Genomic DNA, 19,162 nt, shown 5'->3' with positions numbered 1-19,162 from the left:
TTGTGCCAGTCATATTTTCATGCTTTTAACATTATAGGGCAAAAAAATATTTTCAGTTCTCTATTTCCTTCCCAATCCTCTTTATAACACTTAAAAGAAGAAAGAAAAATAGGGGACTTTTCAAGTCCATCTTTTAATGGATTCATTCAGGCCAAGTCCTCACTATTCATTACTGGTTATTAAGAGGCCTTCACTATTAAAGTTAACCCCTGCAAATGGGAAATGAATCATTGAAGCAAAGAAAAGCATCTGTTCTTGCAAATGTTTTCTCCTCACAGAATGGAAACCAGGAGGTGGTGACGGCAGAGATGGTGTCACCGACAGCTCTCCAGGGACCTGTGAGGACCAGCTGCTGGCTGGTATTTTTCGTACATGGGACACGGCCCACAGAGGTGAGTTGAAAGTTACCTGCTGAAAGATCTGTACCTGCAAGTCATCTGGACTTCCTGTTGTGAGAGAAAGGGAAATCAATGGTTTGCATGGGGTCTGGGGAACTGTGTCTACATGGGCTGAGTGCAGGCTAGATTGGGAGGTGTGTTGGCTATTGAGGCCTTGGTAGTTATTTCCTCACCCTTCTTCTGCTTATTGTAAAAATGACTAGATGTGTGTGCTTTTTAAAACTCATCAACGGACATAACAGCCCAGATCGTGGACTGGAACTGCTAGCATGTCACGGGCGTTGCCATACGAGCAATATTTCAACTCTATAAAACCACAGGCCCAGTTTAGGTCAGAATTTTTAACTAACTTTAGATTTTTCACTTCTCTCTTCTTTTTTGGGGGATACATTCTTTTTAAAGTTTTTGCAAGTAATTTTTAATACATAAATGACTCACGTGCACCTTAAGTTAGTGATGGTAAGCAAAGCAAATCCCTGGTAATTCTATGTGTATTTGCTTCAGCACCCTTGGTTAGTCCTTTGTTTTATTTCTTCAATCATTTTCACCAGTATTGTAGAACATTTCAACTATAGTCAAACACACAGTGACTGGTATGATGAACCCTTCTAGGTGTTGTAATTGGTTCATCTCATTTCTAACCCAATTCATTTTTCTCTTCTGCTTTGTGTTTCTGAAGGCAAATCCCAGCGGTCACTTTATTTTGTCTGTAAATAAATATTTCTAAAAGACCTTGAAGGATTTAAGCACAATTCCAATGCCATCACTATGACAAAATGTAATTACTTTCTTAATATTTTCAAATACTTTGTTAGTATGTGTGATGTCTTTGAATTTTTTTTAAGATTTATTTTAGTTTTATTGGAAAGTTAGATATACAGAGAAAGACAGAGAGGAAGATCTTCCATCCACTGATTCACTCCCCCAAGTGGCCGCAACGGCTGGAGCTGAGCCGATCTGAAGTCAGGAGCCTGGAGCCTCTTCTGGGTTTCCCACACAGGTGCAGGGTTCCAGGGCTTTTTTGGGACGTCCTTGACTGATTTCTCAGGCCACAGAGAGGGAGCTGGATGGGAAGCTGGGCTGCTGGGATCAGAACTGGCGTCCATTTTGGATCCCGGTGCATGCAAGGTGAGGACTTAGCTGCTAGGCTATGGCACAGGGCCCTGAAGTTTTATTTAAATTAATATTCATAGATGATTTGTTTATGGTGATGGGTTTCCTTACCTCTGTGTTCCCTTTTCAGCTATTTCTAAAATTTTTATATTGCAATTTGTTATTTAGCTTTTTTCATCTAAAACCTTTTTTGGTTAAATTATAATATGAAGTTTGTATATTTTAGGAATACTTAATCAGATTTCCTGACTCTTTATTTAAAGGGTATGTTTTTTGAGCTAAGTATTATACTTGGGTAAAATTATGCATCTTCATGTTGATGGCGAAACTTCAATCTATTCTATCGCCAAGGGTGACGCCATCAATTCCTGTCACTTTTTCTACTGAGATACTTTATAATAAGAAACTTTAAGTCTTTGTCTATCTGTTATTTGGCCATCCCAAGTTTTGAGTCCTGAAGGAGAGGTAGGATAAAATCTTGATTGTGTCTCTTGGTATGAATTTTTACAATAACAAACTGGTTTTGCAATGCCGTGAAAAGATCACTTCATGAAGTTTGGGGTGTGTATGTTTTGAATTTGTGATTTTTGTATACATGATCTGTTGTAATTATTTTTCTCATTGACACTCAATAGTCTGTCACTGGACAGTAGGAATTTCCTTATACTGACTGTAACTTTTTATTCAGGGAGGAGGCAACTTAATTTTGCTATCATTTCAAGATAGATAGATACTTTTGAGCCTCACAGAGCTCACAAGTAATTTGCATTTTTCCTTTCTTGAGATTTTTTCCTTTCTTGAGATTTATCCAGTTTTGACATTTTACTCCATTTGTTTTATCACTCGTCTTTTCCTCTTTCTAGCTCTGCTGCTTGAGGGTAAGTTCGATGTTTAAGGTTTTCTCATTTCAAAATCAAAGTTACAAAGTGGGAGAGAGAGAAAACTACCCTATGCTGGTTCTCTCCTCAAATAGCTACAATGGTCAAAGCTGGGCCAGGACAAGGCCAAGTGCCAGGAACCCCATGCAGGTTTCCCACATGGGTGACTGGGGCCCAACTACTGGAGTCATCTTTGGCTACTTTCCCAGGTGCGTTAACAGTTGGCTGGATCAGAAGTAGAACATCTGGGACTTGAACTGTTACCCTATGGTATGCCAGTGTCACAGACAAAGGTTAGCCTGACACTCTACGGTGTTGATCCCCATCCTGAATTATATTGAGGCAAAACCCTGTTGTGTTTTTCTGATGAACGAGGATGTTTACCTAGGATGGACCACAGTGATCAGTAGCAGGATATTTAAAGTTGATACAGTACTGTGGTCCAATTCACAAGTCTGTATTTGAATGTAATGTTCCAACAATACATAGTTTTGTGTTTCCTGGTCCGTGGTCTCAATTGGACCTGTTTTACATTGTGTTATTATGTTCTCTTGAATCTTGAACAATTCCTCTGATCCTTTGTATTTTATGATGCTACACATTTTGAAGATTACTTCTTCAGTAAACAGTCGCCTGAATAAAAGACCTAGGCAAGGGTTTTTTTGCCCTTCTTGCAGCTATTCTATTTGTTTGAAATTGCAGTTGGCCCCTGTGTCTGGGGGTCCCATATCCTCAGGTTCAGTCAATCGTGAACTTGATCAACTTTGGATAAAAAATGTTCAGGGTAGAAAAGATTTTATCTATACTGAACATGCACAGATTTTTTCCTCATACTCCAGAAACAATAAAGAAGGCAACTGTTTGCATTTATACTGTATGAGATTAGAAGTCACCTGAAGATAACTTACAGTATTGGGGTGGGCTGTGATGGGTTATAGGCAAACACTACACGACTGCTACATGAGGGACATGAGCATCCTCAGACTTTGGGATGCATGGGAAGTCCTGGACTATCGATCAAAATGAAATGCCTATAACCCACCCCTTGCTCCAAATAACTCAATAGAAAGAGATTCCTACTGTCCATTGATGCTTCATGTCAATGGATTTAATAGCTTGGGTCTGGACACATCATGAAATCGTGGCACCTAGGTTGGTGGACACAGTAACAAGTGTTTGGGTCATGGAGGTAGCTCTTGGGAGCAGGTTGGTTGTAAAAGCCAGGTTGGACCTAGGTACTCACCATGAGACCCATCTTCCACATGTCTTCACTGTTGTTCATGCTCAGGCCCTACCACATGGCCGAGTCTCTGGGCTGGGAATGAAACTTGTCCTGCTTAGGGCTGTGAACCCGAACATTGTAAGCCAAAATACACCTGCTGCCTTTCTCTTGGGTGTGTGATAGACTGATGGAAATTTGATTGTGTACCAAATGCACTGACTGCCAGTAAGAAAAATGATTACAGCAGATGAAAACTTGAATACTTTGTAGAATGCTTAATATTTGCTTTTGATTTGATCTGAATAATTTATTTCTTTGTAAAAAGATTTATTTAGGTTAAAAGCTGAGTGGCTGGGAAAGAGGCAGAAGTGAAAGAGAAAAGGCAAGATCTTCCAAATACTACACGTCCCAAATGGCTACAACAGCTGGGGTTGAGCAAAACTGAAACCAGGAGCCAGGAACTTTGATCCGATTGTTCCAGATGGTGGCAGGGGCCCATCTACTTGGCCTTGGTGCATTAGCAGGGAAGCTGTTTGGAAACCAGTGGACAAGACTAGACTGGTGCTCCAACATGGAATGTGGCTGTTCCAAGTGATGGCTAACCTACTGTCCCTAAACTTAACTTTTTAAAAAAAGATTATTATTGCAAAGTCAGATTTTACAGAGACATGGAGACAGAGAGAAAGATCTTCCATCCTCTGGTTCACTCACCAAGTGGCCACAGTGGCTGGAACTAAGCCAATCTGAAGCCAGGAGCTTGGAGCTTCTTCCAGGTCACCCAAATGGGTGCAGGATCCCAAGTCTTTGGGGGCGTCCTCTACTGCTTTCCCAGGCCACTAGCAGGGAGCTGGGTGGGAAGTAGGGCTTCTGGGACACAAACTCGTGTCATATGGGATCCCAGAGCAAGGACTTTAGCCACTAGGCTATTGTGGTAGACCCCCTAAACTTTAAAAAAAAATTTATTTGAAAGAGGTCATCATTGTGGTATGATGGGTAAAAGTTTGGAAGAGCTACAGAGAATGGGGTGGGGGAGGGAAGGCGAGAGAAATCTCAATCTAGACTTTGGATCCCCTGGTTCACTTTCCAAATGCCTGCAAGGTCCTGGTTTCCCATGTTGGGGCAGGGGACTTAACATTTCCATCATATTTCAGTGCTTTTCCCAGGCTGTTAGCAGGCAGCTAAGCCAGAAACAGAGCAGCCCAGGCCCTGAACTAATGTCCATACGAGGTGTTAGCCTCTCTCTCTGTAGGTTTCTGTGCTATGCCATCATGTCGTCCCCTGAACTTATCTCTGTTTCATTTGCTGTGGCTTTTGGAAATCCCCTTATCTGTAAGGGGGGGGGGAGAGAGTTGTATTATTGGGTCACATGATGATGGAGGCAAACAAGTCCCAAGATAGTCAGGGTGAGGCAGCCAGCTAGTTGGGTTTGTTTTGGGTGAGGCTGAGCCTGAGGACCAGGGCTGCTGATTGTATAGTAGTCTCAAAGACAGCAACACAGTCTATTCACGAGGAAATGTAGCAAAACAGCTGATGGCATAGTGGAAGGCAGGTGGGCAGGAGGCAGTGTGTTTTGCTTCAGGGAGGAGCAGCTTCTCGCTCCATTAACACCTTCAACTGGTGAGTCGACGCCCACCCACACTAGAGAGGACTAACTTTGATGACCAAGGATTTCTCTTTTTTCCTGCTTGATGTTAAAAAGTCTATGAAAGGCAAAGTGAAGAGAGGTTGATCTTCCATGTGCTCGTCCACCTCTCAGTGTCCACAACAGCTGGATCTGGGTTAGGACGAAGCTGGGAGCAGCTCCATCCGGGTCTCCCACATGGGGAGCAGGGACCCACATACACCTGCTGTCTGCCAAAATGAATGTGAAGAGGCTGCTGGACGGGGATGGGGCACAGGCCTGTCCAGTGGGCTGCAGACATCCTGAGCAGCGACTCAACATGTGGGAGAACAAGCATGTCTTGTGAGTGAACCCCTGCTGTGCACTTTGGCCATGTTTCCCTGTCTCTGCAGGTGCGTTCGTAGGAACCTGGGTCTGAAATGGAGTGGCTGGCAGGTAGAAATCACAGGTGCCCGAGTAACCCGCTATATCACAGAGCCAGCCCCAGGTGTAAACCTCAGGGAAAGGAGAAGAAATGCAGATATCATTACTGGCATTATTAATTCTACAAATAGGGAGCTACTTCTATCCAAATTACACACCCTTGATCTGAAAATCCAAATCTGAAATGCTCTCAAAGTTGAAGGTTCTTGAGCCCTGACACTTCCCTAAGGTCTGTGTAAATATTCCAGAATCGGAACCTCCCCTCCCCCACCGACCTCAAACAGTGCTCAGTCCAAATAGTTTGAATAAGGGACACTCAGCCTTTATAACAGTGGTTTTACTACCTTTTTCTATCACAATGAACATGTTAAATTGATCTCTTAAATTTTTGTTTTCAAATGTTTGAAAGATGGATTGACGGAGCGCTTGCATCCACTGGTTCAGTCCCCAGCTAGCTCAATAGCCAGTGCCGAGTCAGACTAATGCCAGGAGCCTGTAACTCCTTGGGTCTCTCACGTGGGTGACAGGGACCCGAGTGCCTGGGTCATCTTCTGTTGCTGTCTCTGGGTCATTAGCAGAGCAGCCGGTATGCTGTCCTGAAGCTTTGGTTATGTCATGGGCGAGACTTCCTTAGGGTACCACTTTCGTTCTTGTATTTGCCTTGCCAACCTTCTATCTGGTTTTCCCTCCCCTTTGGGATCAGCCAGCCCTGGGGCTGGTCTTGGTTGTTAGAGAAAGATGAGGCTTGTATTCGGGGAAGATGGATGTGTCAGTATTCAACTTAGTCTGGGTGAGTCTAATTTTTGATTGTGACTGTAGGACTAACTGGTTTAGAGAACAACTCGTCCTCCCCGCTAAAAGGAACAAACTTCCCCGGTTTTTACACGACTATGCTATTTCACACAGAGCAGAGGAAAAACTCTCTTCACTGATCCTATTTGAGGAAAGATGGGCCCAGCAGGGAGGCATGGTGCATGAAGCTGCTGCGTCCGGTGCTGTCACTCCCTGTGGATACCAGCTTGAGATACGGGTGTTTCGCTTGTGACCTAGCTTCCTGCTAATGTGAGTGGCAAAGCAGCAGAGGATGGTCCAAGTCCTTCCACTGCACCCACGTGAGAGACCTGGAAGAAGCTTCTGGCTCTGGACTTCAGACTTGGTCCCACTTCGGTCATTACAGCCATTTGGGGAATGAACCAGAGGATGGAAGTCTTGACTTCTGTGTCTCTTATTAACTGTGCCCTTCAAATTTTTAAGTGAGACAAAATGGTGACAGTTCAGTTACCTCCTGCAAATAATTTTTAACAAGATTTATTTGATAGGCAGAAAGATAGAGGGTGAAACAGCGTGTTCTTCAGCTCACTGGGTCACTCCTACAACAGGGCTAGCTCAGGCTGAAGCCAGAAGCCAGTGGATTCACCAGGCCTCCGTCGTCAGTGTAGAGTGCCAAGCATTGCAGCTGCCTGCCACTGCTTCCCTAGGTGCGTTAGCAGGCAACTGGATTGGAAGTGGATCATCTGAGACTTGAACGAGCACCCATATAGAACGCAAGCATTGCATGTGGTGGCTTGAGCTGCCTGCCAAGGTGCTGGTCCCTCAAGTGGTATTTGATCACATTAGCGGTTAAGCCTCACAGTAACAGTGTATGATAGGACTACCCTCCTGCTCCGTAGATGAGGAAGTTGAGGCTGAGGGAGGATGGGATTTCCCCAAAGCTGCATGGACTTGCGACCTGCCACCTGCAAACTGAGACTTGACTCTGCTACCAAAAGCCCCAGGTCCACAGCACTAACACAAGCAAGCCTGTCTGTGACATGGGAGAGTGGCTTGTTTGCCAAGAGCAGGATAGAAATGTGAACAGCAGCTACTTAGATACTGACTCCTCCGAGGTTGTCACGTGTCCTGCTGCTTGAGTGGTGCAGGTTCAGTTTGGGTGTGCATCTCTGGTTGGTCTGCAGGATGGATGGATAGGTGATTTTGTGTTCATTGGAGGAATTTTGCTGAAGGCAAACTCGGCTTCGATCAGTCTGGGGCCTGTGCCCAGGTTCAAGGGTATATGGGGATCCACCTAACCAGTTATCTACAGGAGAGATAAATGAACTCATAAGGCTTGTGACCTTGCATCACTCTGTCCTGTGACTGCTGTGAGAAACATGATGTACCCTAAACATGAAAGCAGGGTGAAGGAGCTTGACACTAAGGCAGCTTCCAGTATGTTCCAGGCACTCACTTACCATTGATGCCCACCCGAGGCCAGAGGCCTCTTATGCTTTGCCACCTCATCAGGACTCCCAGTTTGTATGGCACATTTCTAAATGCAAGAAACCTGGGAGAGGTGAGCAGCACTGCTCAAAATTATGTTCTTTCCTCTCTCACCATCACTTTGCCTTTTTTCTTCCCAAGGCTTGGTAGGAATGGACAGAGTAATAGATTTTCTGAGACACATGAGCCCAGAGGCTGAAGAGCGTGACCTCGAAGAGCTGAAGAACACACTTGACCCTGAAGAGACAGACCCCTGTGTGGACCTGGAGGCATTCCAGACAATTGTCAAAGAGTGGATGGCTCGCTACCGGAGCACACGGTAATGGGAGGGCCAGCTGGGCTGGCCTGCAGGTCTGAGCAGGCCTCACAGTCCTTGCTCCTCACGGTCTGCTGGGTTGACAGGTGTGATGTGACCGGTGGGGTTTTCCCACACTTCCACAGTGTCAGCATCTCATGAATGATGTTAGACCTCCTCACTGCGCCCCACCACCCCTGGTCATGATGCTGTGGGTGTGGGGTGACCTTGACCTTCTATTAAGTTCTCATTAGTTATTGATGCTTCTGCTGATGGAGTAGGCACACTTTGAGAGCCATTGCTCTAATATTCGAATTCTGGTGCCATTCATCTATTGTGATTGGAAGGGTGCACATATTTTCTCAAAGGATTGAGCTGCCACAGGAGTTGAGTCAAATATTGACTACTCTTTGTATCCATGCGTCTAAACCTAGGAAGGAAGCCTCCTGGAAGGCCTGGGAACTAGGCAGTGAGAGGGATTGGTGTGTCTCCCTGGAATACAGGGAGGCTAGGGAGGAAGAAGACAACAGGGTGAGGAGGGGAGGTCAGCCATGATCTCAGGAACCTGGGTGGTGACTGGCCTGGGAAGGTGTGTTCTCCCTTCTAGGCAGCCACATTCCCATGCTTCCCGGTCAGCCACCAACCTCTGCTCTCAGCCAGTGCCCACGAGGGATTTGCTGAGAGAAAAGTTGAAACCCAATGGAGACAACACTTGTTAGAGCTGTGGTAGGGTTAACATGGAAAGCTGATATCAGAAAACAGGATTGTAGTGTTCGCCACACACAGGCCAATGAAAAAAGCAATGTAAGTGTATGGGAATATAGGAGCAGGCATTTGGTATGGTAGCTAAAACCCCATTAGTCACACACATACTGTAGCACAGCGGCTGGGCGTGAGTCCCAGTTCACTTCCTGATGCAGTGTGTGTCGGGCAAGCAGCAGGTGAGGGCTCAAGTATGCGGCTCCCTGCCACCAAGGTGGGAGATGCACACGTAGTGCCTGCCTCAGCCCAGCCCTTGCTGATGAGGGCATTTGAGGGCTGCACTGGCAATGGAAAATTTCTCTCCTCTTTATCTTCTCTTAGCTTCTTAACCAAAATAAGTAAATGAACGAATAATGTTAAAAATACACAGTTTTACTAGTAATGAAAGAAATGCAAATAAAGAAAAAATACCCTTTCTGCCCATCAATTTGATTATGAATTCAAAGAATGTGTCCCATGTTAGGATGGAGCAAGAAAGAATGGGGAGGTATGTTTGGTGGAAGTGCAAGTTAGCATAGTTTTTAAAAGGTACATTTAAGAGCATAACAACAAATTCTTAAAAATAGGCGATCTCAGAGCTGATTTAAAAACTTTATGCTGTTACATGCCTGTATCAAATTTTTATAATAATGACAATAGTAATCTAAGTATTTAAATAAGCAAAACAGTGATGGTATTTCTAGCCACTGAATTACTGCATAATCATTAAAAGCAGAATTAGAATTAGGTAAATGTACAATGAAAGAACTATTCCAAATAACAAGAACTATTTCAAATAACAGGCTATAGATCTGTATATTGGTGAAATCCCATTTTTGTCAGGTGGTGGCACACATGGGGAAAAGTTGGTAAAAATCTGAAATGATCTGCACTGCATGGTGATGTCTGAGTTTTTAAAAATATGTAAATTTTATCTTTAATAAAAATATCAATAATCCTATAAAATGGTGAAGGCAAAAGGAAAACTCATTTTTATGACAAATATAAAGGAACAAAAAATCTGGGAGAAAATACTGCACTATAACGTGAGAATGGTTGGTGTGGATGTAAAGATAAGGGGTGATGGGAGTTTTCTTTCATCTGAGACTGAAAAACAGACATCAGTGTAGTGATTCCGTAGTGTCCACGGGAGGATGGCTCCGGGGCTCGCTTTGGTACTGCAAGTCCAGAGGTGCACAGGGCCCCAAGATGTGTGTCTGGATGTATTTCAGTTCCAGGGACCACAGATGAAGTAATGGTGAAGTGTTTGTGTGGAAGTTACATAATTCCCCTGTATGCTATAAGTCAGTTTCATATGACTTACTAACACCAAATATAGTGTAAATGCCATGTAAATAGTTCATGCGTTGTGTTAACAGATAATGACAAGAAGAAAGTCTCTACTTGTTCAGTACAGATGTATTTTTCCTAAATATATTTACTTATTTGAAAGGCAGTAAGCATTAGAATTAAACAGCTAAGGCTGGGAGCTCACTGGGTCTCCCACGTGGGTGGCAGCAGTTCAAGTATTTGGGTCATTTCCATGACTTTCCTAGGTGCATTAGCTGGCAACTGGATCAGAAATGGAGCAGATGGGGCTTGAACCAGCATGCAAATAGGATGCTGTTATTGCAGACAGTGGTATTATCCACTATGCTACAATGCTGTTTCCCTCGTACCCCAAGTGGTCTTGATCCATGGTTGATAGGAACCATGCATGTGGAGCCAGCTGACTCGGGTATCTGTACAAATCTGGAGAGCTGTGTGGTTACATAAGAGCAGGAAGCTAAGGATTCAATGTTTAGAAAGCTTGAATAGTAAAACTTCAGCCCCAGTACTGAGATTCTGGTTGGGAGTTTAGTACATTTATCCTGACCTACAATTGTCTAGATCTGCACTGAAGTTTTTCCAGACCAGGAACACAGTGTTCAAAGTACAATTCACATAGATTTCACTTTGTTTCCTCATTAAGGAAAAAGTGATAGCACTGCTATTGTGTCCAAAAAAAATAGCCACTTGGGGCAACAGTACCTCATATCGAAGTGCCTAGTTGACATCCCAGCTTTGTAACCAAATGCAGCTTCCGGTTATAAGCTGTGAAGCGGCAGGTAGCAGCTTTAGTGGTTGGGTCCCTGCCACCCACATGTCGGGCCCAGATTGAGTTCTGGGGTGCTGGCTGTTCAGGCTTTGGGGGAGTGAACCAACAGAGGGAAGATCTCCTCTGCCTTTCAAATATGTGACAAAAACAACTCAGAATGAGATGGGAAAGTATACATTGCACCTGAAGAGGAATCCAGCCGTGGTTGAGTAGAGACTCCTGGCTCACTGGTTTGCTTTGTTTCAGTTGTTCCAGCCGAGGAGTCACTAGCAGGTTGAGCAGCATCGCTGATGACTCTGTCTTTGAGCAGGGGGACAGCATCAGCTCAGGCAGGGCGGGTATGTGCGTGACTTCATCAGGAGTGTTGGGTGATTTGCTTGCGGCCTGGGGCCCAGCAGTTCTCATGAAGCTCTCTGGATGTGTTTCAGTTCCAGGGACCACAGATGAAGTGGATGTCTCATCGCAGGGAACCTTGTGAGTGTTCTCACTGGTAACAAAATACCGTCCACCTTCCTTACTGATTTGTCTTATTTCATAACTGCATATTCACTTAACCTTTTTTGTGTGGTAGGAGAAACCTACTTTTATATTCTATGCCATCTGTTTTAGAGCCAGCTCTTTAGGAACATGTATGTATATGCAGGAAATTTACCGAGAGTTTACTATATACCATGCATGAGTGACTGGATTTTCACACTTAGTGGTAGTCATCTCATCAACCTCTTGGAGATTTTATTATGATAGCAATGTTTCTGTTGTGAAACCACAGTTCTGTAACTTGTCTAAGATCATACAACTTAAATAATGAGGCTGGGTATGGAACAGAAAGGCATAGGACAGATGAGGGAATGGATGGGAGATTATAAATTTACATAGGAACTTGAATGGTGGAGGAAAATGTGAAAATCATGTTTGTGAATCACAAACTTTGTGCACTTCTGCAAGAAGTTATTCTGTTGGTGCTATTCCAGCGTTGCTACGTTTTGAAAGCTCCTTTAGTTACGGTGGTCTTAAGTAAAATATCCATTTCTTAAAAATCCCCAAGCTTCATGCAGTGTCTTTCCTGAACTAAGAAGAAAAAGTGGCTGGTGAGCAGGCGACTCTCTATCTCTGGGAACACCCGGTGGTGGTACTCGGTGGTCTGGGTTATCCCTACTCTGTGTGTAACAGTGACCCTTACTGTAACATGGCTCAGCTCTTTCTAGGTATCAGACAGCTGGAATCACTTTTCTCGATGCTACCCTGTGAGTCTAGACACTTCAGTCGAAGTCTGGAATACAAATTCTTAGGGAGTAGTAATCTCAAATTACTCTTTGCTCATCCAGAAAACTTTTCATACATTTTCTGAAAGAAACTGCCATTCATAAGAGGATTATGATGTGACTTTTAAGCTCTTGGGGTGGGGTTTCTTTAAGAGATTGACTTATTTGAAAGGCCAAGAGTGAAGCAGAGAGACACACAGCGAAAGAGAGATCTTCGATCTTCCGATTCAGCTCTTAAATAATGCCAATAGCCGGACCTGGGCCAGGTCAAAGCTAAAAACCTGGAATGCCATTCAGCTCTTGCACTTGAGTAACGGAGGCCCAGCACTTGGGCCATCCTCTACTGTCTGTCCAGGCACATTCATAGGGAGTTGGGTTCATGGGGAGCGGGCAGCTGGGACTCCAGCTGGCACACCAGAATGGGATGCCAGTGTTGTATGCAGTGGTGTAACCCGCTGTGCCACAGTGCTGCCCCCAGGGTTTTTTTTTTTAAGGTTTTGTTCATAGATCCTTGCAAGCAGGAAATGAGGAAAGCTGTTTGCTGTTTAATGTACGAGTTTCAGATATTAAGGAGCAGTGATTCTGTCTTCCTGAATGATCCAGGCAAGAAGGTAGAGTAGAAACCATTTTTAACTTTTTGTTTTTCATGGTATGGTTTCATAGGTTTGGGGATATCCCCTTTCACCCTCTCCATCACCCCTGCCCGCACCATAGAAACCGTGTTCTGAAGTCTGTGCTCAGCGCTGAGATTGCCAGGAGGCAGCCAGGAAAACATACTACTCAAATTTCCTCTTTCTCCTCCCATTCTCTTCCTAATCCTCCTCCTCTTTGTTGTCTTCTTCGTTTTCTTCCTTCGCTTCCTTTTTCTTTCTTCTTCCTCCATTATCCATCTCCATCATTATCATCAAAAGTTTGAATGACAGAGAGTGGGTAGAGTGATGCTGATTTAGTCCCCGATATCTGGCTCAGACCCAGGCTAGAGGCCTGAGCCGGGAACTCAACCCACATCTCCCATGTGGCTGGCCAGGAAGTTAGAAGTAGAGTTGGGACAATAGCCCAAATGGTCAAAGGGCTTGTGGGCTTGGGGCAAAGAGTGACACAGACATTAACCAGCTACCTGTGTCCCAAATCAAGTTCCTGAGTATAAGTTTCTGCTCTGGATTCTGATTTCTTGTTCCTGTACAACCTGGAGGCTTTAGCGATGGCTCATGGGAGACCTGCAATGAGTTCCCAGCATCTGGCTTCAGCCTGCTCAGTCCTGGCTCTCACAGGTGCTTGGAGAGTGAACCAGTGGATGGGAAGTCTACCTTCAGAAATGTGAGCATGCAACGGTTCTTGAGACAGTTCATGGAAAGTAAACAATATTGGAAAAAAACCCAACTATGCATAGATGGCAGATTTTCTTTCACACCAGAGTAAACACATCTTTTAATTCCATCTTCCCTTTATGTGGGAGTCCAGGAATTGCTTCCCAGCTAAAGCATTGCTGAAATCTGCCAAGATCTTTGGACTAAATAAAATCATAGCTGTTTATTGTGGGGCCTCCCACAATACAGGCGTAAGCAGAAATACCTCAGGGTAGATGAGGCAGGTTTGGGGAGGGTTATTTTAAGGATAAACAGAAGTTGTGAAAAAGGTGTTGGATATGGTACTGTAGGCTTAGCTGTATGGGCATCCCATATCAAAATGCTTGTTTAAGTTCCAGTTGCTCCACTTCTCATCTGGCTTTCTGTTGATGTGCCTGCACAGGAAGCAGAAGATGGTGCCTTGCCATCCACGCAGCAGATATGAAGGACCTCTAGACTCATGGTTCAACTTGGCCCAGCCCTGGCTGTTGTGACCAGCTGCAGAGCGAACCAGCAGATGGAAGATCTTTATCTTTTTTCCCTGTCATTCGTATACTCTGTTGTTCTGCCTTCCAAATATGCATTTTTTTAAAGTTGTGAAAGTTAGTTTTATAAATGGCAAGTGCTAAATACCTAGCAATTTTGGAAAACTCTTGAATGTTGCTGTAATGACTGCATGAATATTAGTAAGTGGCCTTTATTTATGATGAGGAGGAGGATAGCAGAAAAATGTACAAGAACATTCCCGCCTGTTTGGCTTACCCATAGGTCTTATTTTGCTTGGAAATTGTTCTCATTCATACTTTCACCTACAGAGAAGTGTCTGATTTGATAGACTATGTGACACACCTACATTTCAACAAGCAAAAGTTGGAAGAGGAAAATCATAAGTTTAAATTGGCAATAGAAACCTTGGAAGAAGCCAACGGGCAGTTATCAGAGGAGTGTGCTGAGCTACGCTTTCAAGCGAAAAGGTGAGGTTTGGGGGCTCTGCCTGCCAGATGCTTTAGTTTGTTTTCTTAAAGTTTTTATTATTATTATTATTAAGATACAATTTGCATAGCAGACAACTAAACATTTTAATATATTCAGTTTAATGTTTTCCTGATTTATTTGAGTGATTGAATGGCAGAGAGTGGAGAAATCCTGCAGTTATTCTTTGCAGGAAAGCATGCAGACTAGAGTGCTTTGTCTTTGCCCCCAGTTTACCTAGAACCTCTGTATTCAGAACTTTATAGATTTATTTTTATTGGAAAGTCAGATTTACAGAAAGAAGGAACGAGAGAAATATCTTCTTCCATTTCCTGGTTCATTCCCCAAGTGGCCACAATGGCTGGAGCTGAGCTAATCCGAAGCTGGGTGCCAGGAGCTTCTGCCATGTCTCCCACAAGCAGGTGCAGGGTCCCAAGGCTTTGAGCCATTCTCTACTGCTTTCCCAGGCCACAGGCAGGGAGCTGGAAGAGAAGTGGAGCAGCCAGGTTACAAGGCAAGGACTTTAGCCATTTGGCTGCCATGCCAGGCCCTCCCTATATTCGGAATTTAAACACTTGGACTGGTGTTATGGTTCAGCAGTTCACACTGTTGTCTGCAACACCTGGATCACACATATGCACCAGTTCGAGTGCCAGCTTCTATAGTTTTGACCCAGTTCTCAGCTAATGCACTTAGGAAAGCAGCAGAAAATAGTCTAAGTACTTGGAATGCAGTCTAAGTACTCCATCCATGTAGGAGACCCAGATGGAGATGCAGACAGCTGGCCTCAACCTGGCCCAGTCCTGACTGTTGTGGCTATTTGGGGAAGTACATTTTTTGGGCCCATTTTCTAGAGACTTAACTGTAGTTAACTTAGACAAGAAATGGCTGGAACTAAGCCAGTCCAAACCTAGGAGCCAGGAGCTTCTTCCAAGTTTCTCATGTGGATGCAGACTTCCAAGGACTTGGGCTATCATCCACTACCTTCCTAGGCCATAAGCAGCCTGCTGGATGGGAAGTGGAGCAGCCAGGACTAGAATGAATTCCCATATGGGATGCCAGCACTACAGGTGGAGGATTAGCTTGTTAAACCACTGCACTTGCTCCCAAAATCTGAGTTCTTCATTATGGAGTTCTGCTTTCTTTTTTTTTTTTTTTTTTTTTTTTAAAGATTTTATTCATTTTATTACAGCCAGATATACACAGAGGAGGAGAGACAGAGAGGAAGATCCTCCGTCCGATGTTTCACTCCCCAAGTGAGCCGCAACGGGCCAATGCGCGCCGATCCGATGCCGGGAACCAGGAACCTCCTCCGGGTCTCCCACGCGGGTGCAGGGTCCCAATGCATTGGGCCATCCTCGACTGCTTTCCCAGGCCACAAGCAGGGAGCTGGATGGGAAGTGGAGCTGCCAGGACTAGAACCGGCGCCCATATGGGATCCCGGGGCTTTCAAGGCGAGAACTTTAGCCGCTAGGCCATGCCTCCGGGCCCTGGAGTTCTGCTTTCAATTTTCCACTTGGTGCTCTGACAGCATACTTAAATGTTAGAAGATCTGCTATGGTTAAGATGTTTGATTGGATGTTAAATGTCCTTGGAACATGCATGTATTGAATGTTTGGTCCCCAGAGAGGCCCTACTGGTAAGTAGGACGGTGGGACCCAGGGCAAGGCCCTCAGTTCAATGGGACCATGTCCTTGGGAGTGCTCTGGAGATGTTCTTTTAAAAAAAAGTGTTATTATTTTGAAAAATCAGATACACAGAGAGGCGGAGAGACAGAGAGGAAGATCTTCCATCTACTGGTTCACTCCCCAAAGTGGCTGCCACAGCCAGAGCTGTGTTGATCCAAAGCCAGAAGCCTCTTCCAGGTCTCCCACGTGGGTGCAGGGTCCCAAGGCTTTGGGCTTTCCCAGGCCACAAGCAGGGAGCTGGATGGGAAGCAGGGCTGCCGGGACTAGAACTGGCACTCATATGGGATCCTGGTGTTCAAGGTGAGGACTTTAGCTGCAAGGCTACTGCTCTGGGACCTCTGGAGAAATTCTGAAAGCCCAAATTTGGGTTCAGTCCATCTGTGCTGCATGGTTCATCACATCACCCACTATGCACATTCTGCTGCCCTCCCTTCATCCCCCCCATTGTTGGCCTGTCGTGAGAGCCCAGCCCTGTACCAAGTCATGTAGACAGTGCATTTCCCGAACTGTGAATTAAAGAAACCTTATGTTTGTAAGTTAGTTGTCTTCAATATTTTTTGCAGCAACAAACAGCTGACTACTTGTGGCCCCTCAATGATTTGCTTTTTGTGTCTTGCCTGAGTTATCCACTCTTAGATGTGCATGGAACTGGAGTATACTCCAATCTTGGTTTGTTTTGCAGTATTTCTTCATTATGAGTGTGTGTTGTGCTAAGGATGAACTCTAGGATAGTTGAGTTCTCCAGGTTGGGTATACTTTTGCCATTTTCGCCCATGCAGTTTGGCATGGATTTGGAACTCAGTAACTCTGTCTATTGAATGATTGATATAATTCCTTGGTAGGGAAATTGCACCGCCTTTGAGGTTCTCAGAGAACAGTTTTATAATCTAGTGAGAGATTCAAATAACTATTTCCATGATATTGATTACTGAGATTCATTTAATCAGCTTCCTATTGGTGGTTGCTGAGGTCATTTACAATGCTTTGTTATGGTAAACACCTCTAATAAACCAGTCTATGTAATGTATCCTATGGATTTTTGATTTTTTGTTCCTCTTACCCTCCATGGTATATAAGCTCTGTAAGGATAAACGTGGGGTACAGAACCTGATGTGGGAGTCCCAGTAAATATTCATGGAATTGCATTAACCAATATCATATATTTTTAGTAGGATTTAAAAAAATGGGGTTGAGTCAATGATGGTTACCGACTTCAGGTTCTGATGGTTCTGACTTCAGGAAAACATGTCTTCCCTCCCTTCTCCCTTCCCCCGTCAGCTTCCTCCTCTCCCTAAATTTCTTCCCTTGCTAAGGACTATGAAAGACCATGGGTATATTTTTTTACCATTGTGGGCATCTGGTTTAAACCTTTGGTGATTTAAAGCTTGGTCTAAAAATAGCCCTTGGCTCTCTTCCTTGTCTTTGGCAGTTGTATTTTGAGGGTTTGCTCATTGCCTTCTGCCCCACCCCCACAGTGCCCAGCAGGCTATTATGAGAACAAATCTGTTAAAAGAAGAACTGGAAGAACTGAAAATTAGTATGAATGCTGCAGAAGAACAGAAGACCATGCTGGAGGCCCAGAACAAACACTTAGTAGGTCATCCAAGCACAGTGTCCTTTGAAATGGGTATATGGCTTACACAAGCACAATACCAGAGGATTGATTTTGGGTTGGTGGGGGGAAGGATGGGAATCGGGTATTGGTACACTGGTGAATGATTTGGTGATACCTTAAGCCAGATTGTGCTTCCGGTTTCTGCCAAGTTGAAAATTCTTGACACATTTCTCAGTCAGCTTTACAAAAGTTAGGTAGGATCTAGAAAAATCTCCAGAATGTTTCCAGAAGTGTTCATACATAGCTGATAACCAACATCACCCTGGTTTTAATACCAGGTGTTGTCCAACTTCCCCTTTTCTGTTTTTTTTTTTTATATAAGAAAATGAATTTTTCCAGTCCAGTCATGTTACTGAGAAGCCCTAAAGCTCATTTCTTCCACTAGGTAAGCGTAGACCCGTTCTTTGAGATCAAAAACTTACTTGGATTAAGGTTTGAGTCAGATTCTTTGGAAATACTTGTGCCCACTGAGAATGTGAAACTGCTGTTGAGCACACCGGTGTCTTCCACGTCATGGTCGGTCACAGCAGTACACTGATATAGATTTGCCAACTAGGAAGCGGGAACTCTGAAAGCCATTCAGACCGATTTGCTTTCAGACATTGACTGAAGAACTGCTGGTTGAATCTGTCAGCTGCGTGGGAACTTGGGTTGCAGGCCTGGCCAGAACCTTGTGGCTTCCTGCAGCAAACACAGCCTTGGTCAGCATAGCTTTGGCCTCATTAGTAAGACATGGGCTTTAGAATCCTGCAGGATCAGGTGCTTCGTGACCACGAGGGGCACTCTGAATGTATTTGGAGGTACACACACCATGGGAGCACCGAGAAGCAACCACATGGAGGTAGTGCTGGGGATATGGGTCAGAACTCTGCTGAGGAGTGGGACCACCTGCTGTTAAGATGTGGCTCCTAAAGCATGCTAACCCATGCAAAGCAGGGACCAGTGTTCCTCCCAGTGTCCTCCTGGATAAGATGACCACGCTCCCTAGCCTGGGGCTGGAAGGATAAGGGAGCCAGAAGCCAGGAAGCTTTCAATGTCTTTGTTGTTTTTGATAAATAGAGGCCTACATCTAGAATCCTAATCCTTCAAATTATCTAGTACTTTTATAATTTAGAAAAAATGTAATGTTTAATCACACAAATTCTGTGAGTTAGGAAGTGGACATTTATGCCTTTAACTTAAAAAAAAAAGATGGAAGATACATGGTGTGTTCATTACTGATTGATAAATG

General features: G+C 44.3%; 1 protein-coding gene across 1 annotated transcript in view; it reads left to right on the top strand.

Annotated features, from left to right (window-relative positions):
• IRAG2 (inositol 1,4,5-triphosphate receptor associated 2) overlaps positions 1-19,162 on the top strand; it is a 126,691-nt gene that overhangs the window by 10,995 nt on the left and 96,534 nt on the right. The window contains exons 3-8 of the mRNA XM_058655676.1: positions 279-392; positions 8,056-8,233; positions 11,295-11,386; positions 11,477-11,522; positions 14,472-14,630; positions 17,792-17,909. Of these exons, the coding sequence (XP_058511659.1) occupies positions 279-392; positions 8,056-8,233; positions 11,295-11,386; positions 11,477-11,522; positions 14,472-14,630; positions 17,792-17,909 (707 nt within the window). The remainder of the gene's footprint in view (positions 1-278; positions 393-8,055; positions 8,234-11,294; positions 11,387-11,476; positions 11,523-14,471; positions 14,631-17,791; positions 17,910-19,162) is intronic.

The sequence above is a fragment of the Ochotona princeps genome, chromosome 27, assembly GCF_030435755.1.
Source record: "Ochotona princeps isolate mOchPri1 chromosome 27, mOchPri1.hap1, whole genome shotgun sequence".
NCBI classification, from domain to species: Eukaryota; Metazoa; Chordata; class Mammalia; order Lagomorpha; family Ochotonidae; genus Ochotona; species Ochotona princeps.
The sequence above is the reverse complement of the archived record's forward strand: the minus strand, read 5'-3'. Positions and strand labels throughout refer to the sequence as shown.